This window comes from Macaca thibetana, chromosome 7, assembly GCF_024542745.1.
Source record: "Macaca thibetana thibetana isolate TM-01 chromosome 7, ASM2454274v1, whole genome shotgun sequence".
NCBI lineage: Eukaryota > Metazoa > Chordata > Mammalia > Primates > Cercopithecidae > Macaca > Macaca thibetana.
This window is the reverse complement of record NC_065584.1, coordinates 118,931,415-118,958,622: the sequence shown is the minus strand read 5'-3', so window position 1 is coordinate 118,958,622 and position 27,208 is coordinate 118,931,415. Positions and strand designations below refer to the sequence as shown.

At 39.3% G+C, this 27,208-nt stretch overlaps 1 protein-coding gene across 4 annotated transcripts in view; it reads left to right on the top strand.

Annotated features, from left to right (window-relative positions):
* LOC126958866 (ubiquitin-conjugating enzyme E2 Q2-like) overlaps positions 1 to 27,208 on the top strand; it is a 43,082-nt gene that overhangs the window by 12,524 nt on the left and 3,350 nt on the right. Inside the window, exons 2-7 of one of the 4 annotated variants that reach the window (XR_007727320.1) lie at positions 4,663 to 4,719; positions 8,298 to 8,437; positions 12,160 to 12,250; positions 15,637 to 15,696; positions 17,857 to 17,905; positions 18,348 to 18,443. Coding sequence is in view for 2 of the 4 variants with exons in the window: in XM_050797584.1 (XP_050653541.1) it covers positions 8,325 to 8,437; positions 12,160 to 12,250; positions 17,857 to 17,905; positions 18,348 to 18,492 (398 nt within the window). In the remaining 2 variants the exon portion in view is untranslated. Of the gene's footprint in view, positions 1 to 4,662; positions 4,720 to 8,297; positions 8,438 to 9,692; positions 11,575 to 12,159; positions 12,251 to 15,636; positions 15,697 to 17,856; positions 17,906 to 18,347; positions 18,493 to 27,208 lie in introns of those variants that run through there. The other 3 variants (XM_050797585.1, XM_050797584.1, XR_007727321.1) reach the window with 3 other exon arrangements.

The window sequence follows — 27,208 nt, the reverse complement described above, 5'->3', positions numbered from 1 at the left end:
TTAAAAAATATAATTTAGTGTCACCTATTTTTTGAGCTTTTGAAAATTATATTTTATGTATTTTTCATACCTTTGTTGTGTTCAACATTATGTGTGAAATTTGTTCCTATTGTGTGTAGCTATAGTTCTTTTGCATTGCTGTATTTACTCCATTATTGAATACACCATACTGTTTATCCCCTTGACTATTTGCAGACATCTGTATTGTTTCCAGTGTCGTTAGGAACAGCGAATGCTGCTGTGATTATTCTTGTCTGTATTTCATGGTACCCCTGTGCCAGCATTTCTCTGGGGCACATACTTACTAGTTGGATGACTGGGGCATGAGGATCAATTTCTTCTTTTACCCAATAATCTAGAAAAAATAACTTTTTAAAAAGCATTTTCACATGGTCTTGGAGTTATTTTTAGTGCATCAATGTGGTCAGAGAATATGGCCTGTGACCTGTGAGCAATCGTTTAGACTTCACTGTTGGTGTTACTGTTGTCTTTGCTCATTGCTATTTCTTGTACTATGTCTCCTGCTCCCTGTCCCTCAAGTATAGGCCTGAATGATATCCACATTGGTGTGGAGAATCCAGAGGCGAACATACACAGAGATGCTTCCTGTCTTGATGGAGCTAGATATAGAATTTTAAGTTTATAATTGAGTCTCTTCCCAGTTCTTTACACTTTTATCTTCTGATATTTATTGTTACAAATGAAAAGTCTGATGCCTATCTGATTCTTACTTCTTTCTGGTAGTTAGTATGATTTTCTCTGTAATTGTAATGTGTGGGGTTTTACTTTTCAGTATTTGTTTTTCGAGATAGGGTCTTGCCCTGTTGCCCGGTTGCAGTGCAGTGGTGCGATCACGGCTGACTGCAGTCTTTACCTTCTGGGCACAAGCAGTCCTCCCACCTCAGTCTCCTGAGTAGTTGAGACTACAGGTGCGCACCACCATGCATGGTTAATTTTAAAAAATTTTTTGAAGATACGGGTTTTTACCATGTTGCCCAAACTAGCCTCGAACTCCTGGGCTTAAGTGATCTTCCTACCTTGGCCTCCTGAGGTGTTGGTATTATAGGCATGAGCCACCGTGTCTGGCTTTCAGTATTCCTTTGGGGCATTCAGAGCCACTTAATATTCTCAAGTTTTTCTTTGGCTCAACAGCGTTTGTCTCTTTTCTTTCTTTTTATTCCCTTCCATCCTGTGGATGAATGTTAGATCTCTTTATCTTCCATGTCCCTTAACTATTCCCTTTCTTTTTTCCCCCTCCATTTCCTTTTTTTCTCTGTTCTAAGGGAATGTCACAGTTTTATTTTCCTAATCATAAATGCCTTGTTGAGAAGTCTATTGTGCTCTGGCCCTCCTACAGGTGTTTTTTGTTTTTTATTTATTCAGGGGGAGGGTATCTTATTTTTATTACTAGAATTGTCTTTTACATAGTAACCTGTTTTTTGTTTTGTGGATATAGTATCTTCTCAGTTACTGCTGAAGATTCCAATTAGGTTTTTAAATTCTGATTATTTCCTTCATTGGTAGTGCTTCAGGTCATTTGTGCTTATTTGACTTGGCACCTTCCTTTCAGATTGCTAGTTTTCTTCAACTCTCTGTGGTGCATGGTTATCTGTTCATTTATACATGAGATATACCATTGATCAGTATTAGTTGTTGATATGACTGTTGCATTAGAGTTATCTAAAGGGACAGAACTAAAGTATATATATATATACACACACACATATTTATATTAAGGAGTATTAAACTCACACAATCACAAGATCACACAATAGGCCATCTGCAATCTGAAAAGCAAGAAAGCCAGTCCTAGTTTCAAAGCTAAAGAACTTGAAGCCCGATATTCGAGGGCAGAAAGCATCCAGCACAGGAGAAAGATGTAGGCTGGAAAGCTGAGCCAGTCTAGATGTTTCATGTTTTTCTGACTGCTTTACATCCTAGCCTCGCTGGCAGCTGATTAGATGGTGCCCACCCAGATTAAGAGTGGGTCTGCCTCTCCAAACCCACTGACTCAAATGTTAATCTCCTTTGGCAACACCTCACAGACACATCCAGGATCACTACTTTGCATCCTTCAATCCAATCAAGTTGACACTCAGTATTAACCATCACAGGTGTCTTCAAAATTGTCACTCTTTTCTGCTGTGGCCTCCCTCTCCTGGTTTGCAGACTCATGCTCATCCTGTGGCACGAGGATGGGGAGGTGCTGGCAGGAGAGCTTTCTAGCTCCTCAGTTAAAAGGCAGAGATGGTGTCTCTTTCAAGATTTTGCTGCTGTGTTGAGTTATATGAAAAACATTGTCTTTTTTCTCTGGTTTTCACACTCATAGTAAGAGGCCATCAAGACAGGCTTCCTATATCAGAGGGTGATCCTTACCAACTGTAGGTGGGAGAAGTACAGTAAAGAATGTTAGATTGTTCTGGAAAAAAGTGGTCCCTCCATTATTTGGATTGGGTTTGTGGCTTTGTCAAGCCCAGCAGTCTGATTCCATCTGCTTTGTGTCTTCCAGCATGTCCCTGTGGTTTTGGTTCACTCAGGGTATTCTCATTGTAGCTGTTATTTTTCTGCTGCTGAGGCAGACTTATTCTTTTTAATAAAATACTGTCATTTTGGTGGGGTTTTGGAAAGAGGACCAGGCCACATTCTGAAAAGAAATTCATCTTAGGATTTCACAACCCTAACTCACTTTTTGTTTTGATTAAATTACTTACCCTTTTTGAGGGGTGGGGGCTCAGCTTTGTCGTTTGTAAAATGAAAGAGAGTAACTGGGCTGATGGTTACAGACATGGATGCATGTCAGAATCACCTCAGAGAGTTTTTTAAAAACAGATTCTCCCCAGCACTTTGGGAGGCCGAGGTGGGTGGATCATGAGGTCAAGAGATCGAGACCATCCTGGTCAACATGGTGAAACTCTGTCTCTACTAAAAATACAAAAATTAGCTGGGCGTGGTGGCAGGCGCGTGTAGTCACAGCTACTCGGGAGGCTGAGGCAGGAGAATCACTTTATCCCAGGTGGCGGAGCTTGCAGTGAGCTGAGATCCTGCCACGGCACTCCAGCCTGGTGAGAGAGTGAGACTCCATCTCAAAAAACAACAGCAACAACAAAACCCCAGATTCTCAGGGTAGGCACTGAAATTAGCATTTTTTTTTTTTCCTTTTTTGAGACGGAGTCTCACTCTGTCACTCAGGCTGGAGTGCAGTGGCGTGATCTCGGCTCACTGCAAGCTCTGCCTCCTGGGTTCACACCATTCTCCTGCCTCAGCCTCCCGAGTAACTGGGACTACAGGTGCCCGCCACCAGGCCCGGCTAATTTTTTGTATTTTTAGTAGAGACTGGGTTTCACCATGTTAGCCAGGATGGTCTCGATCTCCTGATCTCGTGATCCACTCACCTCGGCCTCCCAAATTGCTGGGATTACAGGCATGAGCCCCCACACCTGGGCAATGAGTGTTTCAAAAGTGCTCTTTTAATCACTGATACAACCAAAGTCTTTGGGACTTTTAGGCCAAGTATATATACTTTAGATACCCAGAATACTTTGATTTGTAATATAACAATTTAGGGAAATGAAGAAGGGGTGAATTACATTTTGGAAGCTGCTGCTTGCTTCCTTTTTCCATTTAGATTTTAGAAGACAAAGAATGTCTAAAGAGATGCAGATTTAAAGGAAATACAAGTAATTCTGCATGGGTATGTTTATCTACATGGCATTCTCCAGCTCACTAATCCAAAAGAGTTCTAACACCCTCTGTGATCATGGGTTTGTTTTTCTTAAGTATTCCTCCATCAGAGTATCTGAGAACAGATGCTTAGAAAGTGCTGAGACCTTTGTTGGTCTTACTGGATCTCCGAATCCTAGTTTCTTGATATTTTACGTATTCTGGATTCTAACCTGAACTGGCCTTCATGATTAAAGATGCATTTATATACTGTACACTGGCCAGGAAGCTTATCTTTTGAAATTTGCCCAAACTGAGCATGAAGGCCCTTCCTAAAACCCCATTAAATTCATTTCTAAACTCGATGATCGTCACTTGTGTCAGTTGGTAAATTCTGTCTTGTAGAGAGGTATTTTTTAGTAAATAATATGTTTTTAAAACTAAAATTTGCCTTTTAGTGAGGTGGTAATCATTTCATAATTCTTAGTTTTGTGAAGTGTCTATAAATCACAATCTGATCTTTTAAAATGAAAGGCAGTTGAATTTATGTAATGATTCAGGCTTTTCAAAGTTAAAAAGGTAGTTATTTTAAGGAATGGATAATTTGTGATATTTATTTTAAACAAAATAAGCCATTGTTCTTATACACATAGCCATGTAAGTAAAATGTTTTCTTACTTTAAATTAGATTCCGTTTTAACGTTTTTTTCAGTTTTGCTTTATATTTTACTTATATTTTTTATGTTTTATATTTATATTTGATTGCTTTTCTTTATTCCTAATTCTTTTATTTTCTGTTCCATTTTTAAAAGCTGATGACTGTTGTTTGTCAAACCATAGTTGGATTTAAAAATAAACATTTAATGTTAATAAGCTCTCTGGTAGTGGCACTGCAGTGACAGATGGTTGAGAGTTTGTCCCTAAAGCTATGGCACCAGTCTTCTAATGGACTTAGCCTGTATTCAGCCTGTGTAACCCTGGCAGATTCTTTCTCTGTTTCAGAATGGGACAACAGAGGAAGTGACTTCAGAGGAAGAGGAAGAAGAGGAGATGGCTGAAGTAGGTATTTTATATAAGAATGACATTTCATAAATGTTGTCATTTTTGAGTAATTCCATAAATCTCCTTTGTAAGCTACTATTAATGTGGAATAATTGAAAGCACATTGTATTTGGAATGCAATATAATTTCTCAACTCTGGCTTTTCCTCTGATGATACGCCTTTGAGCAAATAGCTTTATCTGAATTCTTTGGATTTGATTTTGTGGAAAACAAAAGTCCTTAACTTTTACCACCAAAGTTGTATTTATATTTAATACTAATCAGTCCTTAGCCTGCATTTGGTTATTTTTAGGAAGAGGAACTACTACGTTTAAAAAATGTTGTGTTTGCGTAAAAGGAGAATTTGAGAACATGTTAGGGACTACTCACCAGAAGTAGTGAAACTGTCTCTTGTTGAAAAATCATCAAGGAATTTTATTTTGGTCTGTTTTATGCTGCTATAACAGAATACCAGAGACTGGGTGATTTATAAGGAACAGACATTTATTTTCTAACAGTTCTGGAGACTGAGAAGTCCAATATGAAAATACCAACAGTTGGTGTCTAAGGGCATTGTTGCATCCTCAGATGGTAGAAGGCAGAAGGGCAGGAGAGCAAGCTAGTCCCATGTGTGAAGCCTCATTCATCAGGGCCTTAATCCCATTAAGGAGGAAGGAGCCCTGTTGGCCTGATCTCTTAAAGGTCCTACCTCTTAATATCATCACATTAGAAACACCTGAATTTTGGAGGGAACACATTTGAACGGTAGCAAATTTACTGGAGCAGATTCCAACAACATTGAGCCTAGGCCAGTTGTAAGTCCTGGGTATAATTTTAGATGTTTCCAGGCTCTGAAGCTTTGTATTTAAATTCAGACTTAGGAAAAAAGATCTGTGTCTCTGCATTGACCAAATAGAAGGTATGTGAATGTTATGGTCTTGATTGTTTTAAAAGATATTTTCTCTTTGGGGTCTTATAATTAATTTAGGTTTTCATTTTCTTGGTTTAGAAATTATTAATGTAAAATTTACTTTACAGTGCTTCAGAACTAAAGAAGTAGTGTTGTAGGCTTGTTTTCATTTGTTTGCGACAGGGTCTCGCTGTCACCCAGGCTGGAGAGCGGTAGCATGGTCACGGCTCACTGCAACCTTGAACTCCCCGGTTCAAGCAATCCTCCTAAGTAGCTGGGACTACAGGCGGGTGCTCCACGTCCAGCTAATGTGTGTGTGTTTGTTTGTTTGTTTGTTTGTTTGTAGAGTTTGAGTCTCGCTCTGTTGCCCAGGCTAGTCTTGAACTTTCTGACCTCTAGTGATCCACCACCTTGGCCTCCCAGAGGCGTGCACCGCTATGCCTGGCTGTAGGCTTCTTTTATGAGTCTGGGAGGAAAATACTTCTTAGAATTGTCCAATTAGAATGAGAGTTTGTTTTAATGTTTTTATGCAGTTTAGCTGAGGTGGAATAAACTGCATGAAAACATTAAACCTTTTCCGTGGGTCAGGCGGCCATTGTACTAAAGATCATGAACCCTTTCATTTTCCCCTCACAAGATAATGAACAAGGGACCGCAACTTTGAGGGAAATCTAGAAAGGTAAGAGACTGGACGTTGGAGATGTCAGATGAGGACAGGTGAAAAGCAGATATTCTAAGCTTCTAAAAGAACATGGGAACAGGCCCAGAACAACCTTGGACATGGTGTGTTTGGGTGCATTGGATGCTTTTCTTTTGAGAAGGAAAGTTGATGTGTTGAAGTCATGGAAAGCAAGATTGGCCAGAAAAGGCAGATGGTTAAAAGTCTTGAATTTGAGACAGGCGTGTGTTTCTATTTGGTGTGATTATTGATATGAAGACCTTGAGCAGGGAATAGTGTGCTGAGGATATTGCTTTAGAAATATGTGTTGAATTCTGTTTGTGATGTGCTGATTAATACTAAGGTGGGGAAGTTTTGTGGATGGGAACATGACTGAGGTTGAAGGTATAGGAGGAAATACAGGTCAAAGGCATTTGTGAGCATTGTGAGGAAAATAAGTGTAGGATGGAAGGTCAGCGCTGAAAGGTGCACACAGGGAGAATGGAGCTCCATGACGTATGGAGTCATGTGCAGAGTTTGAGTGGAGGTAGTTAGTAACCTGCTCTAGAAATCAGTGAATTAGCCGGCTTGGGAAAAAAAAGAATCAAAATGAGTATAAACTACTTCTTTAGAGTATTTGGCATTTGAAGTGGAGAAATAATTTAATTGAAAAAAGGATTTTTAAAAATCTGCATATATTTGTGTATGTGTAAGAACAGATAGTATGGGAAGGGAGGGTGCAGAATGATGTGAATAAAGATGTTGTTCTGGGGGGTACTGTTCAAATTCTTTTTAAATTATTACTGTTTTTTGAGATAGGGTCTCTGTTACCCATGCTGGAGTGCAGTGGCATCATCATAGCTTGCTGCAGCCTCAAACTCCTGGGCCCAAAGGAGCCCTCTATTTCAACCTCCTGAGCACCTGAAATCAAATTCTTTTTCTGACTCATTTTTTGGTTATTAACGTCAATAGATGCTTACTATATAAAACCATAAACTGAAATTAGGGAAAGCACCAAATGTCTCCAGAGATAACAACTAAAATTAATTGAAATGAACATTTCAATATAAGTCCTTCTGGTCTTTTTCTGTGCGTATTTCAGCATAATTGAAATTCTTTCTATTCCTTTGTGTATTCCATTTTTCATTTCAAAGTTTTTTGATACAGGAGAAATTATGCTGTGTTGGTATTTCAGTGGCCTCTTAATAGTTCATGGAATTGAGTTAACTGTTTTGCTATTTTTGCACATACAGATTTTATGTGTATTTTTGTGGCTGCAAGTTTGAAATAGGTATCCTTATGCCTAAATTTGTGTTTACATCTTAGACTAGTTTCTTGGAATACAATTCTAGAAGTCGAGTTTCTGGGACAAACTATGAACAGTTAAGGTTCTTGACACCTGCTGCTAAACTGTCTCAAAGATTCCTCTTAAGAGGAGATTTAAAAGATGGCTTGGCCGGGCGTGGTGGCTGATGCCGGTAATCCCAGCACTTTGGGAGACCAGGTGGGCGGATCACTTAAGGTCAGAACTTTGAGATCAGCCTGGCCAGCATGGTGAAACCCTGGCTCTACTAAAAAGATAAACAAATTAGCTGAGCGTGGTGGTGTAGGTCTGAAATCCCAGCTGCTCGAGAGACTGAGACATGAGAATCACTTGAACCTGGGAGGCAGAGTTTGCAGTGAGCAGAGATCACCCCACTATACTCCCGCCTGGGTGACAGAGTGAGACACTATTTAAAAAAAAAAACAAAAAGAAGTAAATAAAGAAATGATGGCTTACTTAGTAATAGTTATGACTTTGTAAAGCTTTTAAATCTGCTTTACACAGAGTCTAGCTTTTAAATAAAATATAGTATATGAAAGGTGGGAGCCTCATGAGTGGAATGTGTGGGCTTTTTCTCTCTCCCCATAGGGTAGATATATTCTGTTTCTTATCCTCCATTGAATCAAGAATAATTTAACTTTTGGCATAAGAAACTGCTGAAGAAAAATAGGTTGAATAAGCTAACATTTTTCTTCTTTTTGCAGGATATAGAAGACTGAGATCACTGTGAGATGAAAGAAGAGCCTATTAGTGGGAAAAAGTTGGAGGATGAAGGAATTGAAAAAGGAAATTTGGCAATATTAGAGAAAATTAGGAAGACTGAAAGGCAAGACCATTTGAATGTGTAAGTGTGTATAAATAGCTAGAGCCTGGACTTTTTGGTTAAGTAATTATAGTTGATACCTGGCAATTCATGAACCAGCCGAATTCAGCTGCTCTCCTCCTCCATTCCTGCCTTAGTGGTAGATTCAGTCATCTGTTTATTGGTTTGGAGACAGGGTCTTGCTCTGTCGCCTGGGCTAGAGTGCGGTGGCACAATCATAGTTCACAGTAGCCTTGATCTCTCAGACTCCAGTGATCCTCCTGCCTCAGCCTCCCAAGTGTCTTGGACTATACGCATGTGCCACCACACCAGGCTACTTTTTTCGATTTTTAGTAGAGATGAGGTCTCACTGTGTTGACCATGCTGCTCTTTAACACCTGAGTTCAAGCGATCCTCCTACCTCGGCCTGCCAAAGTGCTGGGATTACAGGCATGAGCCACCGTGCCTAGCCACAGTCATACGTTTTCTTGCCCAAAGTTATCTTTCTCATCTATGAATAGCTACTTTTTACCCTGTTCATCTGCTCTTCACATCCTGGAACCACCTGCTGATCCCTGTGTATGCCCCTTTCCAGCCTGTTTATGCTGTTTTCTCTGCTTACCTTCCTTCTGTGGCATCTGTATACTCACATTCATTCTCTCCTACAAAACAAGTCAAATTATTTCTCCTTCATGAAACTGACTTTGGTCCATCCTGCTGTGACCAAACCAAAAGTTATTCTTCTCTTTTCACTTAACATCTCTTTTATGTGAAGCGGCAGGATATGAAAGGAACCTTGAGTTTGGTGACAAACACACCTTTTTTGGTTTCACTTTGCTCAACTGTAAAATATGGATAGACAGTACATACCTTTTGGATGACGGCTATGAAAAATAGATGAGAGCCGGGCGCGGTGGCTCACGCCTGTAATCCCAGCACTTTGGGAGGCCGAGGCAGGCGGATCACAAGGTCAGGAGATCGAGACCACGGTGAAACCCCGTCTCTACTAAAAATACAAAAAATTAGCTGGGCGCGGTTGTGGGCGCCTGTAGTCCCAGCTACTCGGGAGGCTGAGGCAGGAGAATGGCGTGAACCCGGGAGGCGGAGCTTGCAGTGAGCCGAGATCGCGCCACCGCACTCCAGCCTGGGTGACAGAGCGAGACTCCGTCTCAAAAAAAAAAAAAAAAAAAAAAGAAAAATAGATGAGAATGATGTGTGTATATACATGAAGCGCTCAACACAGTAGGGAAACCTCAGATGATTATCTGAACACTTACTACTTCCTGTCTTCTATTAGAGCTATTTACCAACTCCACGAAAGCTGAGAACCAGTTACTTTGTCTTGGGCACAGGGTCTCCAAAACAGGGAGACCAGTTTCGGTAGGCAAGTAGATGCCAAGTGTTGAAACCAGGTAAATAACTCTCCCTACTTCAGTCTTAGTTATATATTAATTTAATTAATAATTCCTCATAGAGGAAAGACATTTAGTCAATTTCTCATATCTTGATTATTTAAAAGACTAACTTTGTAGCATTTGAATTAATGTTACTGTACTTTCCGTGTCTTGTGATCGATCCCAGTTTGAGTTATCTTCAAAACAAGTGTAAATTATTGAACACTTTCGCATGACCGATACTATGCTAAGTACTTTATATATCTTCTGATTTAGTCTTCATAGCCGCTGTGTGAAATAGGTGCTCTTCATATTTTAGAGAGAGGAGAAACTTCTCATATTTTATAGATAGGAAATGAGCTCATGGTTACAGAGCTAGGAAGTAATACCTTTGTAAACTTGATTTATTTTCTTTTTCAGAGTATAGTGATGTCTTTAAAACCTTTAGTTTCACATGACCAAAAAGTAGTTCCATTTCTATTTAGTCTTAGGATAAGATATCGATATGTTTTCCTCTTTAGAGAAGTCCCCGCACTGAAAAACTGAGACCAGTTGCATGTAGGCACACATGGTTCTCAGAGTCTCCATGTGTGAACTAGACCATCTGTGTAATATTCTTGCTTGTAGCCTTATGGATGGAAATCTGTGTTAGTTAGAATGTGTCACCTTGAGTGTCTTCTAGTATTTTCAAAAATTGCTGGGGTTTGGAATAGACTCATACTGAATTCTCTGCTATCGTGGATTCCCTGGTGGTCGGAACATGTTGGCTAGAGTTTTTCAGATGATAAGAAATAGGAAATGAACAGACTCGTGTCTAGCTTTATATTCTCATGAAACTTCATAATGCTTCATTTAATTGGACTTTTTTTTTAACTTCCTAAAATGTTGAGTGATGATCCAAGTTTATTGCAATCTTTTTCTTTTTTTTCTTTTAAGACGGAGTCTCGCTCTGTGGCCCAGGCCAGAGTGCAGCGGTGCCATCTCAGCTCATTGCTGCCTCTACCTCCCAGTTTCAAGAGATTCTCCTGCGTCAGCCTCCAGAGTAGCTGGGACTACAGGCACGTGCAACCACGCCCAGCTAACCTTTGTATTATTTTGGTAGAGATGGGGTTTCATCTTGTCGGCCAGACCGGTTTCAAACTCCTGACCTCAAGTGATCCACCCTCCTCGGCTTCCCAAAGTGCTGGGATTACTGGTGTGAGCCACCACGCCTGGCTACTGGAATCTTTTAGATCAGGTTGAAATACCTTAAATCTTTAGATTAGTTGGCTCAGTAGACCCTGGTAAACAGTGGCTTTTGTGTTTCAGGCTGCAGTGTCTGGGTCAGTGCAAGCTTCAGATAGACGTATGAAAGAGCTCAGGGACATATACAGATCACAGAGTTACACGACAGGAAAGGATCTCTAAATCCCTGCTCTTCTTCTTGTTCTTTTGCTCTTTTCTGTTGTCAGATTATAAATGTCCTTTCTTAAAAGTGGACCAAAATGGAAATGTTTACTAGCTTTATTTTGTGAAATTCAAAGACAATCAAGTTCCAAAAGATGTAGAGGGTAAGATAGGATGAGTTTACTTGTTTTTTGGATTTAAAGAAACGTTTTTATACCTCCATCAGAATTGTTTTTATATTTTCCTGATAGAGTGAACTCTTACATGATTTTTATCTTCTAGCAAAAAGCTCAAGCTTCAGCAATATTGCTTGGAAAGTAAATAAGAGTAATACATTTCATTATACAGAGAATGATTGCCAAGTTGATTTTTATGACTTTTCCCCAAGTTTTGAAAGCATCAGAATCAACTCTTATTGTGGAGATAGTTATGTTATTACTTTTAAAATATATACGTGGAGTACACCTATAGTCCCAGCTCCTAGGGGTGCTGGGAGTCTGAGGCAGGAAGATCGTTTGAGCTTGGAGAGGTCAAGGCTGCAATGAGCTGTGATTGCACCATTATGTTCCAGCCTGGGTGACAGAGTGAGACACTCTGTCAGAACACATAGTTCTGTCCATGGCAGATTGTTCTCCTTGAACCCCTTGGCTGATAGTACAAGTTTAGGAAAGCATATTAAACTTCTTTTGAATTCTTGAGAAAATTGTATACATGTGACTGTTTTCCTTTAGAATGACTGCAAACTCTGAACCCCCATATTAGATCAGATTTAGGCTATTATGATCTCTTTTGTACATTTATTGTAAAGGAACTGGAAGCTATAGTGACCTCTCTTTTTCCTGGGAAATTAGAGCAGTTTAAGATCTTCTCTTTCTGAAACTTACCCTAGGTGCTCTATTTTAGCTTTCAGATTCGTTAATTTTTGAGTTAGTTGAAAAAAAATTATCTTTTTGTTTGAACTGTTTTTTGCTTTGGGATTCTTAGGGTTGACCCTGATAGTGCTTTGCACAGTGATCTTCAGATCTTAAAAGAAAAAGACGGCGTGGGAGATATTTTGCCGAACTTACCTTTTAAGGTAAGAAAATTGTTTCAGGACTCTATTATTCGAATAGGGGTGTATATTTGTACAAGTGTTTTGGAAAACAATTTGGTAAAGTGGAAGATACTCATACACTATGGTTCAGGAATCGTGTGGATATACACTCCACAAGAAAGGAGTACGTAGGCACCCGGAGACGGGAATGTTCAGAGCAGCATCGTTTATAATAGCCCCAAACAGAAAATAACCCAAGTGTGCATTCCAAGAAAATGAAGAACTGTGGTGTTCATAAAATGGCTTACAGCTGAGTGGGACCAGCTGGGCGAACCTTGAACACTATGTTAAGCAAAAGAGACCAGACCCCAAAAACCTATTTTGTATAATTTTCTCTATATAGAGCTCAAAAATAGCAAAGCTAAGGTTAGTTAGGACATTCATTTGTAGTGGAGGCAGTGTCACCTACAGTGGAGTGAAAATTGCTCCTTAGAGTAAAAGAAAACGTTACCTATTATAATGGTCTGCTGCCCTCCAAAGGATCATATAACATAAACCAACATACAATATGTCTGTGGTTTTGAAATTCCACCACAGGGCCATGGGGGTAGAATTAGGAAGAAAACTTCTAAAAAGGCTTCTTAGGGGGACTAAAATGAAAAGAAAACTGAGAAACACTTATTTCTGGATTCATACTTGGGCAGTAAAACTATCAAGAACAAAGAGGTGATTCCATAGAGGTTGGGGTAAGGAGTCCATCCAGGCGAGAGGTAAGGAGGCGTGACCTGAAAGGGACTTCTGTGGGCTTCTTGGATACTGGTTGGAATATGTTTCTGGACCAGGTTGGTGGTTACATGGACAAATAATTTACGATAACATGTTAAGGTATACCTTACAGTATATTTTATGTACTTTTCTGAATGTATGTGTTATATTTAATAAAGTATTTTTAAGATACTAAAAATAAAGGATGCAAAGAAATAATAGTGGAATCTAGAAGAAATGTTAATGATCTAATATGGAATCTAGATGGGATGTAATGGTTTAAAATCTATGGCTATATGAGGTATTTTGATGAAAAAAACAGGCATAAAACAATACTTTGCTGTACTTACTCTAAGGATGGTAGTAGTTTTCCAAAAGCTTCGAACTTAGCTCTCTGTGTATATTTTTGCTTGGGGATATATCTTATGATTGAACTTTCTTGAAATGACCCTAATGTCAGTATTGTCTCTCACTTTTGTTATCATAGAAACTGTTGTGGTTGTCAACTGGGTTGTCTTCCTAAAGTATGAATCCGGTATATATTGACTGAAGTTGCTAATGGTTACTTCTTTACGGATTCATATCGGGGAGTGAATGAAGCACACAGGCCTAAAACAAACAAACAAAACACAAAAACACCAGGAAGGTTTCTTTATTTTTTAAAACATTAAATCATATGTCCACATGCCCAACACCAAACTTAAGAAATAGAACCTTTGGCTGTGCGTGGTGGCTCACGCCTGTAATCCCAGCACTTTGGGAGGCTGAGGTGGGTGGATCACTTGAGGTCAGGAGTTCGAGACCAGCCTGGCCAAGATGCAAAACCCCATCTCCATCAAAAATACAAAAAATTAGCCAGATGTGGTGGTGCGTAACTGTAATCCCAGCTACTTGGGAGGCTGGGGCAGGAGAATCGATTGAACTCGGGAGGCAGAGGTTGCAGTGAGTCGAGATTGCACCACTGCCCTCCAGCCTGGGTGACAAAGTTAAACTCCATCTAAAAAGAAAGAAAAAGAAAAGCTAAGCATGGGCTTAATTTCTCTGAGGTTTAAAGCTGCAAAGAGTTAGTCTTCATGAAGTAGGTGGGATCCCAGCTGGGCCATGAAATGTGAGTGGGGTTTGGTCAGCTGGTGGAAGTTGAAGGAAAATTATTTATGTAGGTGACAGGTAAACACAATCAGGTATCTAGGAAAGAGAATGAGAGATTCAGAGTGTAGGAGACTAGTTGGAGCTATGACACAAGGAGGGTAGGATTCATGTTGAAGGTTTGTAGGAAATAGTGCTGGCGTAATATCTTGTACTCAAACAGTTCTGCGGATTGGTGACAGATTTTTTTTTTTCTTTTTTCTGGTAAGTCAACTATTATGCCTGAATATTCATCTATCTATGTAACTGGTTGAGAAACAGGGGAGTAACAGTAAAGAAACTGTCTTAGAATAAATCTGGTGGCAGCAGAAGAGAATATGAGACACATTGCCCTCACAGAGCTTGAAGAGTGTGACGATGATTTGAGGGCAACGCTGTTGTCTTAGAGTGAAGTGAGGAGAACCTACATTGGTTTGGTAGTCATGGGGATGGAAGGAGGAATGAAATGTGAAAGCCCATTGGCAGCAGAATCAAAATGGCTTGGTCTTTGTAGTCCACTATTAAGTGAGGAGGAGGAATTATTGGCTGACTTAGGAAGAAGTAAAAAATGTGAAATATCAACAAAACACAAAGCTTGCTATTTTAGTCAGGGTAAAACTTAAGCATTGTGTGATTCTAGATAGATTATTGAGCAGTTTTGTTCCATGTATTTTATATCCCATATCTTCTAGCTATGACCCTATTTCTTTATTTCTTCACATAGCCAAACATTTTTCAAACTGACAGCTTTATTGTGATACAGTTTTTATGTGATAAGCCTAACCCTTCAAGTGTACAGTTCAGTGGTTTTTAGTATATTCAGATTTATGTAACCATTACCACTACCAAATTTCAGAACATTTTCATCTCCCTAAAAAGAAACCCCGTACCCATCAGTAGTCATGTACCTGTCTCCCGCATGCTTCATCCTGGCAACCTGTGATCTAATTTCTCTCTCTGTAGATTTGCCTGTCCTGGACATTTCATATAAATGGAATCATACAAAAGATGGCATTTTGTGACTGACTTTTCTTTACAGTGATTATAAATCAAATGACTGAAGAGGCTCAGCTTAGAATAGTGTTTGCTGTACAACTTTGACAACTGAACTTTTTTATAGTTGAAAATATGACTGTGTCTGTATATGTGGCATGTTATCTTAGATGACCCTTACTTGGATTATTAAGAATTTTTTCTCAGCCGGGCGCGGTGGCTCAAGCCTGTAATCCCAGCACTTTGGGAGGCTGAGACGGGCGGATCACAAGGTCAGGAGATCGAGACCATCCTGGCTAACACGGTGAAACCCCGTCTCTACTAAAAAATACAAAAAACTAGCCGGGCGAGGTGGCGGGCGCCTGTGGTCCCAGCTACTCGGGAGGCTGAGGCAGGAGAATGGCGTAAACCCGGGAGGCGGAGCTTGCAGTGAGCTGAGATCCGGCCACTGCACTCCAGCCTGGGCGACAGAGCCAGACTCAGTCTCAAAAAAAAAAAAAACAGAATTTTTTCTCCTAGTGTTCTTGAACTGTCTCAATATTCAGCAGGAACCCTTTGGAGACAAAGAGCAGTAAGAATGTGGAACACATATTGACAAAATGAAGGTAATTTAATACAGTAGTAGAGTCGACCACTTTCCAGTGTCGCTGCTGCTGACACTGTGTGTTAAGAAAAGTTTACTGACCTTACTTTTGGTGGAGGTGCTAGAACTACTTCTGTCTTGTGTTCAGATTTCAACAAACCTTTGCATAGGTATTATGTGGTTGTACAGATGTACTTTGTTTTGACCAGAAAATGCAAAAACTTCCTTTCTTCCCGCTTTCTGAGACTCTGCAACCTTAAAGGAAGAGTGGGGTACTTTAAAGGAAAAGTGGTAGCTGGGTAATGGGTAACAATGTCTACTGTATACTTCCTTTCCCAAAACAAGTCCCTGTCTACCGTCAGAATTTCCAAAATGTGAAGATCAAGTGTGGTGTTAACTCATTAAAGATCAAGTGTGGTGTTAACTCATTAGCTAATAACTAGACTTTGAGTGGTTGTGAAAGCAAAATCTCAGTGAGGGCCTGGATGTTCTAATTCTGTTAAATCAGTGAGTGCACATTCTATACAATACTGTCTTAGCCCAGAGGCAGATTTAAGGAGTGGGAGATAGATTTCTATGTTTCAGAAATGAAATACACAAAGAATAAACATTTTTAATCCCATGATTCTTTACCTGAGTTTAATGTTTTGGAGAGTTTATCTTTTAGATTTTCTTTCCCTTCCATTAAACTGTTACTTTGAAAGGTCCCAGGGTTTTGGGAAAGCAAGTGGGAAAGACACTGGCTTGGATTCTCCAGGATAAAGGAGTGAAGAGGACTTCTTTTCCTCATTTTATTATTGAATAATGTCACGATAACAATTATGAAAGTGAATGGTCTATGGTAGAAGTTTTTAGATGCCTTCTCTGCAAAATAATTTGGTTTAGTCAATGCAAGGATGCCTTTGGTTAGCTGGAATGGAAGATGTGCAGGCTGGAGTGCTCTTGGCAGGTTTTCTGAGGGGAAATACAGCATTTGGAAGGGTGGGAAGCAGAAGGAATGTCTGGCAAGGGAAATGTGTGAGCAAAGCCCCAGAGGACAGAACAGGTTGTGGAGGACTTGGTGTCCACATAGACCTAATCAGCGGTCTTAGCTTTTGTGTTTTCAAAATTACCACAGTTTCTATTCTAAAACTGTCATTGCCTTGATTTTCTCTTAGGCATGCTACTGTGTATTTTGAAATATAAGATAACATTAAAGGAGAAATGAAATTATTTTGAGAAGGAGGTAAAAGGTTAAAATATCTTTATCTAAATAATTTTCTTTTTTTTCTTTTTTTTTTTTTTTTTTTTTGAGACGGAGTCTTGCTGTGTCGCCCAGGCTGGAGTGCAGTGGCCCGATCTCAGCTCACTGCAAGCTCCGCCTCCCGGGTTCACGCCATTCTCCTGCCTCAGCCTCCCGAGTAGCTGGGACTACAGGCGCCCACCACCTCGCCTGGCTAGTTTTTTGTATTTTTACTAGAGATGGGGTTTCACCGTGTTAGCCAGGATGGTCTTGATCTCCTGACCTTGTGATCCGCCCGTCTCGGCCTCCCAAAGTGCTGGGATTACAGGCTTGAGCCACCGCGCCCGGCCCTAATAATTTTCTACTAGGAGATTTGATACATCCCCAGAAGTTGTGTTTGGTTCAGAGAATAGTCTTCAGACCTAGAAAGGACTTGAGGAGTCCCAGAGAGGAGCTACATGGTCTGAACCATTTGATTCTCACAACAGAATGGAGAAAAACAATTCCAACCATGAAGCAATGCGGATGTTCATATATTGAATAGGGTAAGGTCAGTGCCATTGTCAGAGGAAAAACTCTTGGCCATCACAGGATGGGAGAGAAAGTTGCAGTTGTAAAGAATACTCAAATGCCATTTAAGGAAACGGGTTCTTCTGCCTCTATGCTTTGGAATATTTATGGCTAAGTTCTTCATTTTTGACATCATAAATATTTCAAAGTATTCTGTTCTAAGAGCCATTTCAAACAATTGACTAGAATTTCAGAGCAATTACATGACAGTTGAAACATTAGAATTTTTAAATTGCCCATAGTCCTATATCCCTAACAAGTATGTTCATGCTTGCATGTTCTCTTCTCATCTTTACTGTGTGCATACTTTCTTAGTAATGGCACGTAGAAACTATTCAAGCAGGAATAATTCTTGTGATGATTTTTTCTGTTTCCTTTTTTCTTTTCAAGGTATGTATTGGGTGGAGGAGCATTATGTATGGAACTTCTCACAAAACAGGTGATTATTTTCTTATAATATTCAATTTTCACCCTCAATAGAGTGTTTCGATTACGGGAAGTTAGGTTGTAAGTAGAAGGTTCTCTTAAAGAAGTTTTGGTGTTTTTTTTTTTTTTTTTTTTTTTTTAAATTTTCTTAGCTCCTACTTCCAAGAATGAAAAAGGTCAACCAGTAAAATGAGATTGTACTTGGTGCTGAATCTATACTAGGATTGGCATCGAACTTTATTTAAAGTTCTAATTTGCTCACGTTGGGCACATAGAACGTCAGTTTGTTGTTTTTTGTGAGATTCTGGAAATGTTCCAATTTTACTTTTTCCCGTTGTCTCTAGACTTTTTAACACTGATCTGCTGCTGTTGAGGTACATGCCATCTTGTTAGGCCTTCTCAAGTGGGAATCAGGAATGCTGCTGTGTTCTAGAGACGTTTTGTTCTTCCTGTAGGGCTGAAGCAGTGCCTACTCAATAGAACCGGTCATCGTGCAAAGAAATGCCACCTGACTCAAAGGCAAAGCCAGAGTGCAGCTTGGAGCAAAGAAGGTACTTTTATTAAGAATTTTAAAGAAACCAGAAGAGATGCTTTATATTTGTGAGCCTTCTTCCTGTCTTAATTCTTTTTGAGAGAATTCATTTCATTTTCATTTAGTTTGTTTTCTTCTTGTTATAAAGATGATCTATAGAAAATATAGAAGTATAAGAAAATTAAAGATACTGATAATCACTTAATGATTTAGTATCTGCTTGTTTAGTCTTTGTTATATTTACTGTAGGCAAACATGGCTACAGTTGTAAATTTGTTATTGCTTTGTATACCCTAGTAAGTTAAAAGTTATATGTACTCTGAAGTTTTGCAAAATTGAGTTCATGTTATAGAATTAATTCCCGATGAACTTTTCTGTGCTAGGCACTAGTCTTTTTCATTATTTCTTTATTCATTTATTGATTTATTTTTCCTTTTTTTCCCTTCTGCGCCTATACTTACCAAGTCTTTTTATTTGTTACTTTTTATTAACTCTTTTGATCCTCTTAATAAGTTAAAAAGAGGGTATTACTAATATCTGCATCTTGTAGATGAGGTAACTGAAGGTAGGTAACTAGTCCAGGGTCACAGGTGGCAGAGCAAGGATTAAAACCAGACAGTCTGGTAGCCCAAGGCCCAACTAAGAGGAGCTGAGAGCAAGCCATGGGGCAGAAGGATGTTGGTGAGGCTGGTTTCCTGTTTAGTTAACATGAAACGCAGGCTGTAACCTTAATTCTAGGACATTCCCAAGAAAGCCTTCCAAATCCATAGCTTTTTTACCATGACCGCGACTTTTAGCAAGAATTTGTGGTTTAAAGACAACATGGTGCCCTGAGAAGCTTCCGTTCACTCTTACGGAGGGACTGGTAGTTGAGCTAAATAGTGAAATCCTGGAGCACACAGCCTTTAGAGGAGCTTCTGACCTATTTTTGTGGTCTGGAAAGACACCTGTTTTTCCCTGCTGCCCACAGTCTCCAGTTATTCATCTTCAGTGTTTCCTCTTCTGTGATCACATTCAGATGAGAGATCTGTTTTGTTTTTTCCAGGGTAAGAGGAAGGGAGTCACCACCTATACTAAGCAGTCTAGTCTTCTGTGTATAAATGAGCAGGGTTGGGCAGCCAAATTTGAGAACCTTGTGTAATCCTGACATTCTCCAAGAGAATCCAACAGGATGTCAGGATTAGGCATGGTGGTAAAGTGGTCTCATGTTAGTTGTGTCCACAGCTCTCATCAGAAGCAGACACAGATACATTTGTAGGGAAGCATCTCTAACTTCCCAAAGCTTAAAAGCAGGCAACTACTAATTCAGTGAAATCATAGCATTCAAGTAGTCAACCCAACATATTTCAGAATTGTCAGAAACAATGAATAATACGTTTCCCAAAGACTGCAGGTTTTGGAATTATCAGATGCAGAACAGAGACTTCAAATATTAGAATTGTGAGAAAATAGTTACATGTGAAGTACATCTATTATATAAAAAAAGATGGACTCATAAAACTGAGCGAGCAGTGAGACCACCAGAAAGATGAGGAAGATCTGAAAGGAAATGGATGAAATAGAACTTACAGAAATAAAATATATAGCTGGGTATGGTGGCTCACACCTGTAATCCAAGCACTTTTTGAGAGGCTGAGGAAGGACGATGGCATGAGCCCAGGAGTTGGAGATGAGCCTGGGCAACATGATGAGAACTCATTTCTACAAACATTACCCGCCACCACCACCAAAAAAAAAAAAATAATAATTAGCTGGGTATGTGGTACCTGCCTATCATCCCAGCTACTCAAGAGGCTGAGGTGAGAGGATCACTTGAGCCCAGAGGCCGAGGCTGCAGGTTCGTGCCACTGCAGTCCAGCCTGGGTGACAGAGTGACACTCTGTCTCAGAATAAAATGAAATAAGGGAATACAAAATGTAATTGTTGAAATCAGAAACTCAGTGGATGGATTAGACACCAGAAGAAAGGAGTATTTGGTTAGATGATTATCTCCAAAAAGTAAACTCGTATATTACACAGAGAGACACGAGGATAAATGATAGGGCAGAAGTTGGTGGGGTTGTTGGGGAGAGGGAGATCAGAATGAGGTCTAAAATATGTCTTAGTATAATCCCAGTAGGAGATATTAAAATTACACTGGAAAGTGAGAGAAATGGAAGTTTAAAGGTGACAGAAAGAAGTCCACATAAATCAGTCACAACGAATGTAAATGGACTAAAGTTACCAGTTAGATGGATGAAATAAAACAATATCCAGCTGTTTTAAACCATCATATTTAAAATATGAGGATGTGAAAAGATTGAAAGTTTTTATAAAGGAGAGAGAGTGATAAAGATATGCCAGTACACATTAACCAAACACAAGAGACGGAGCTTCAGTTTCAAACAAAATAGGATTTTGAAACAGAAAGCATTAGTAACGACTTGATGCTAAATGGCTGTTAATGAGGAAGATGTAGCAATTTTCATAGTTTATGCACCTATCAAGATAGTCTCAAAATACAGAGGAAAAACTGATAAACCCACAGAGAGAAATTGACAAGTCTGCCATCATATTTGGAGATTTCAACATACCCTGCTTACCATAAGTTACACAGAATGCCCATATATAGATTTGAATAACCTGTGAACGGACGTGGTATAATGGACAAATACAGACCTCTGTACCCAATAGTTAGATATTCTATATTCTTCTCGAGCATCTGTGGACTGTGGGAGAAACCTTTATTATATATTAATCCGTAAAGCAAGTCAGAAGATTTAAAAACATTTGGTGCCATCCACACCATATAATTTATAATTTAAATATGAAGCAGTTAAGGTTAGAAGTCAATAATGAAGAGATTAACCAAAAGCTACATGAATTTGGAAATTAAACACCCTTGTAATTCATAGCTTAAAAAATCCAATGAAATTTTAGAATGCTTAGAATTAAACCATAATTAAAATACGAAACTTCTATCTACTCTGCTCTCTCACCCTCTCCCTCCCTCTTCCTATCTGGAACATTCAGGAGGCTAATCTTTTTCAGTGAAGAACACCTCAAATACTGAAAAGTAGAAAAAGGACAGATGTCATTCTCTGATCTTAGTTAAATCTATAAGTTACTAACAAAACCAGAAAACAAATGTTGATTGGTGGAATTTTACAATTCATGCAAACAGCCCTTAGGTCACACAGGGATTTGAAATTAAAACTGCAGAATATCTAGAGAATAGTAATAATGCAATCTTTACGTATTAGCGACTAGAGGAGAGCTCAGAGGAATGTTCATTGCCTTAAAATCCTTATGTCATTAAGAAAAGAATGAAAATGAATTAAGCCTCTAACTCATTCTTAGAAAGGACAATCAAAAACCCTGAAGGAAAGCAGAATGGGGAAATGATTAAAGATATACAAGCAGAAATCAGTGAGTTTAGAAGAATAGAAGGGGCTAAATCCCCAGCGCAGTAAAGCCTCTGCAGAAACATTTCTTTAAACTGGGCTTTGAGTACGTTGCTCCTGATCATTGAAACTGGGAAAGGCCAACATTCTTATTTTCTCCTCGTGTTTTGGGTGGTGGGCAGTAGGGTTTGGAAGTGACTGCTTCACAATCATTTGGGAGCTTCAGGGTATATGTACTTTGTATACACAGTTTGTTTCTGAATCTTTTATTTTTGTCCTTTCTGTGAAAATATAGACTGATTGAAAAATACTTTTTCATTAATGTTAAGAAAAGCGTGCTACTACACATTTTATATCTTCGTTTTTTAGCTGCATTATGGCAGGGCTTTACTATTTTAAAGAGCTCTTAGAAGTTGAAAAAGACTATCCTGTATAAAATGGGAGAAGTGGTGGCGGGGTGTGGTGGCTCACACCTGTAATCCCAGCACTTTGGGAGGCTGAGTTGGGTGGATGACCTGAGGTCAGCAGTTTGAGACCAGCCTCGGAAACATGATGAAACCCCATCTCTACTAAAAATATCAAAAATCAGCTGGGCATGGTGGCAGATGCCTGTAATCCCAGCTGCTGGGGAGGCTGAGGCATGAAGAATTGCTTGAACCTGGGAGTCGGAGCTTGCAGTGAGACGAGATCACAACATTGCAGTCCAGCCTGGGCGACACAGTGAGACTTTGTCTCAAAAAAAAAAAAAAAAAAAAAAAAAAAAAAAAAAAAAAAAAAAAAAACCTCAGTGAGGCTGTTAGGCAAACGGAAAATGGAACTTACCTGTAACTAGACGTTAACCAGATGCTTTCAAAAATGTAGGAGTTGACAAGGAAGTCAAGAAAAGAGGAAAATCATTTATGTGATCCCTATAGTAAAATAAACCAAAACCAAGGTAAAATTAGAAATAGAGGCATTTTCTAAATGAAATTCAAGGCTGCCAGATTGGAAGGACAATGTCAATATAATACAGTCTCTTCCATTAATGTTTAACACTTGTCCTATACTGACCTATACATTTGCCCCACTGATGAAATGGAATCTGAACTCGGGATACTGATACTGTGGGAAGAATGATAAAATTGAACTTAATTACAGCAACAGTCTAGTCCCTGGACCAGGCCCAAGAAAACAAAACAGAAGCATACTCAACTAGGATTAACAATTCAGTTAGCAAGGGGCCAGAAGGCCTATTGTAATTGAGTGGTTTTCACTCTCTGGATTACATGGAATTACCTAGAAGCTTTTCCACACCCAGACTTTTCAGATGTTCTCATTTGTTAGGCCTGAGCAAAGGCTCAATTCTCTATTTCTGCTTGTTCATTTCCTGTAGGTAATTCGGATATATAGAAAGACTAAAGACTAAGAACAATTCCTTGAATATAGTGACAACCTCTACCTGGAATAGTCCAAATTCTAATTACCCTGATTCCTCCACCAACAGTTCCCAAACTGGTGTACTAGAAAGTCTTGTGAATGCTCTTTGGGGAAAAAAAAAAACCAACAAACTCATGGCCATATAAATTTATTATTCTGAGAGGTCCCGTTGAATTTACCAAGCATTTCCCAAATTGATTTGTTAATCAATAATCGCAACGTGCTGGGATTACAGGTGTGAGCCACCATGCCTGGCCTTCCATAAGGCATTTAAAGGCACTTCCAAAGGTAGAATCAACAGACTTGCCAAAAGTCAGTGGCAAGATCTCTACACTCAGACTTGCCTTTAAGTTCCAAACCCCGGCAACCCAAAGCCAATCGTCTTCCCAGAACAACATCAGATAGCAATTAGCACGTGATCTTCGACTTCTCCAGATCAGCTCCAAAATGATATCTATTACTAACAGAGGAAACATTGTGAACTGAAGTCTGTAACACATAACATTAATCAAAAACATTTCTCCGGGTAAATGATTACGTATAAAATACGTTTCTCACCAACAAAAGGCTCTATAAATTTCAGACTGATCTGATGACAATTTAACTTAGTTTTTAAATGCGTAATTATGTCAAATAAATGCCACTACAAAGGCCTGAATACAATCTCTGAGTCTAAGGTCCTCCTTGTCTTCTCAATTTCACATTTGATTATGCATATATTTGAGAGAACATCACTCATTATTTGTTTTGGGAGTATTATTGAAATATTACTCGATATTTCAGATATTATGGAAACTAGTTGACTGGAAGTCAGTGGCACTCTTTCTACTAAAAGAGTGGGATCCTCATCAATAGAGACAAATAAGAATATTCATACTACATCTATGAAGTGTCAGTATCAGGCAGTGGCTTCAAAGCCAAAGTGGTGGTTGGAAGTAAAGTGGAATGTTAATTGGCGAACGAGGCAGATAGTAAGAAATGTTGTTTCAATAATAATGTGAAGTACAGGAACGCCTGTGGCTGTAAAGAATGTTGAGCTGTAGAGTCCATCGGAGATAGGAAGGGGAGCCTCAAAATATTCAGAGACTTGTAGAAGGGTAGAGTAAATACCTAAGGTAATTGCAATGGATAGTGCTTGAAGTATTTGCTTTCGACTACCTTCTATCAGGCTGTCTACAACCTTGGAAGTTTCTGGAGAGCAAGAATCAAGTCTTTTACAGCCTCCATCATGCCTCTGTGTACACAACAGGTCCTCAATAAATGATTTGTTACCCTACTTTGTCATAAAATATAGGACATGCTTAGCTATACAGCATGATGTGATTCGATCACACCCAACCTACGAGTGGAGAATAGCAGCACTGAATCTGTTTAAAAACAACACTCCCTATTTGCTTTCACCTTCATAATGTATATCTTTGGTTTCTATAATGTTGGTTCTACCCATATGTTTTTAGGTAATAGTACAATCTGTGGTGTGCCTAAGTAAAATTATACCAAGAATTTTATGGGGCCAAGCAAATGTACTGCTCTTAGTTTTGATTAAGATTTTAGATGTTTGAAAATATAAACTCAGATATTGGACAGTGAGGGTTTTATTTTGGCAGATGGAGGAGATTGAAGTGTTGGGGTAAGACTGCTAGGCTCTTTGAGACTTGTGTACGGAGGTGGGGAGAATATACAAGTTTACCAAATCTTGTAAATTCTCACAATACTTAGTTTTGTGACTGCACAAAAACTGGCATTGTTTTCCCTAGGTCTCAGTGGAGAAATGTAAGCTGTGAGTTTAACATCCTGTTTACTGTGTTTTGGTCAGGATTTTGCAAGTTTTTGTGGAGAAAATTATATTGCTTTTTTATCCTGTTTGTAACATATATGTATATCAATATGCTTCCTTGTGTTTTACTGTGGTAAAATTGTATCTTGCATATAGAGAAATAAGACTATTAGAGTAAATTTTTAAAAATCTTTACTCTGAGGTGTCAGCCTTGTCTAATGAACCGTATGTTTAGGCCTTGTAAATACATCACACTGGAGCCCAGCATGGTGGCATGCACCTGTAATCTCAGCCACTTGGGAGGCTAAGGCAGGAGGATTGCTTGAACCTAGGAGTTTCCGACCAGCCTGGGCTACATAATGAGATCCCATCTCAGTCAGTCAACCAATCAATCAGTTACACAAAAAAACATCAAGGTCTTTCTTGCTCTTTTAGAATGTCTTTCCCAGACATTCTAACAAATGTCTCGGTGCCTAAAACAATGAAAAGGGTTTATGACAGAGTTACAGAAGTCATCAGAGAAAGAAAAATCCTGGACAGATTGCAAATATATACCAGTTGTGAATTCCTATGACTGCAGTTGAAATCCAGCGTTATTTTTATACAGTCTTTTTGAGTGTGTCTGTGTTTAATAACTTGTTTTCAAATTTAGAGGACTGTAGCTATGGATTCTTCTTAGAGAACTTGACCTTGAGGGGCTCACAGTTTAATGGAACAGAGAACTAGAAACCAAGAATTCAATGCAGAGAGTGAGGTTTTGCAGTACAGGGTGTATACAGGGTGTAGAGAAGCGCTGTGGCACCATATTCTGGCCTCATCTTCTACTGCTCTAGACTTCCTGAAATGCCATTTCCTGACCCTAACCAGACCTCTCTCTGTAGGCGCCGTTCTCTCTCCTTGGAATCCTTTTCCACACCTTCAGTGCCTGGCAAAGTTCTATTTCTTTGGAAGCTTCTTGACGCCTGCCTCTAGCTCATCCAAATAATTGATTTGTCTACATCTCTGTTAATTCTTTATAAATAATTACAATCAATTCTTATTATTTGCAGTAGAAATATTCTATTATATAAAGTTGGTCGGAACACTGAATTAATCAAATACCAAACCTTTGTTTCCAGTGTAAATATATGCATATATACATATCTCACTTCGGAATCTTAATTCCGAAAAACAGCTCATCCGGGTAGATTGAATTTTCTTTATTTCCAAAAGAATAAAGGAAGTACAGAAGTGTTAAGTGACTTACCTGAAGCCATTCCGCTAACAGGTGCCAGAGTTATGATTCAGACCCCATCCAATTGGCCCCAGAGCCACAGCATCTTACACTACCCTGCACTGTCCTCTACTGTCTCAGTCCTCAGGTCATCTTTGTAGGAGAGTTGAAACAGGAAGACAGAGGGTCACATTATTTGACCTTAGTTGGGGACATGTGCAAGGAGTGACAGAGTTTTCACTACTGTGTGTCTATCCAGGAGTCACCTCAAAAGCTCCACGAGTTTTAATTTGGGGATTACAAAGATATTTTAGCAAGTACACAATTTTGCAAATATGGGATTTACAAATAATGAGGGTCAACTATATTTGTGAGTGACTGCTAGGGTCTGTTTCATGGTAATCCCTTCCCCCAGTAGTGTGCAATGTTTCTTTAGCTTCTTTGATAGTTTATTTATTCATTCATGTATTTATTATGTACTTACTCTAAGCCAGGCTCTGCTTTAATCTGTGATGAACCAGCTAGAAATTAAGGTCCTACCCTGTGGATTTTATGTAAGAGTAAAAAAGACAGATAGCTAAGTCTGGAGCTCAGCGGGTGAGGCCCAGGTTGGAATTATAGATTCACTTGACCACAGTGAAACCTGGTGTGTGCCCTCCTACTTCACATCCCCAGACATACTTCCAGAAGATTTCTGCTCTGTTCTTGTGTATAAACTCTTCCTTTTGAGCCTCTGTTTGTTGACACATGTCAACCTCTACTTGTCTTCTGTTGATTTTGAGGCCACTTGCCCATGTAACTGGCAGGATATTGAAGAAAAATCATACCGACCTGGTTCTGCTACCTACCAGCTGAGTTACTTTGGTCAAGCTCTTGGACTTCTGAGCCTGTTTCCTAATTTCAAAGGTGGTGATATGATGTGTTAGGCCCTGGTGGGTTGCAAGGAAGAGTCACACACGTATGACCTTTGGTGATGAGGGCCGAATGTTAACTTG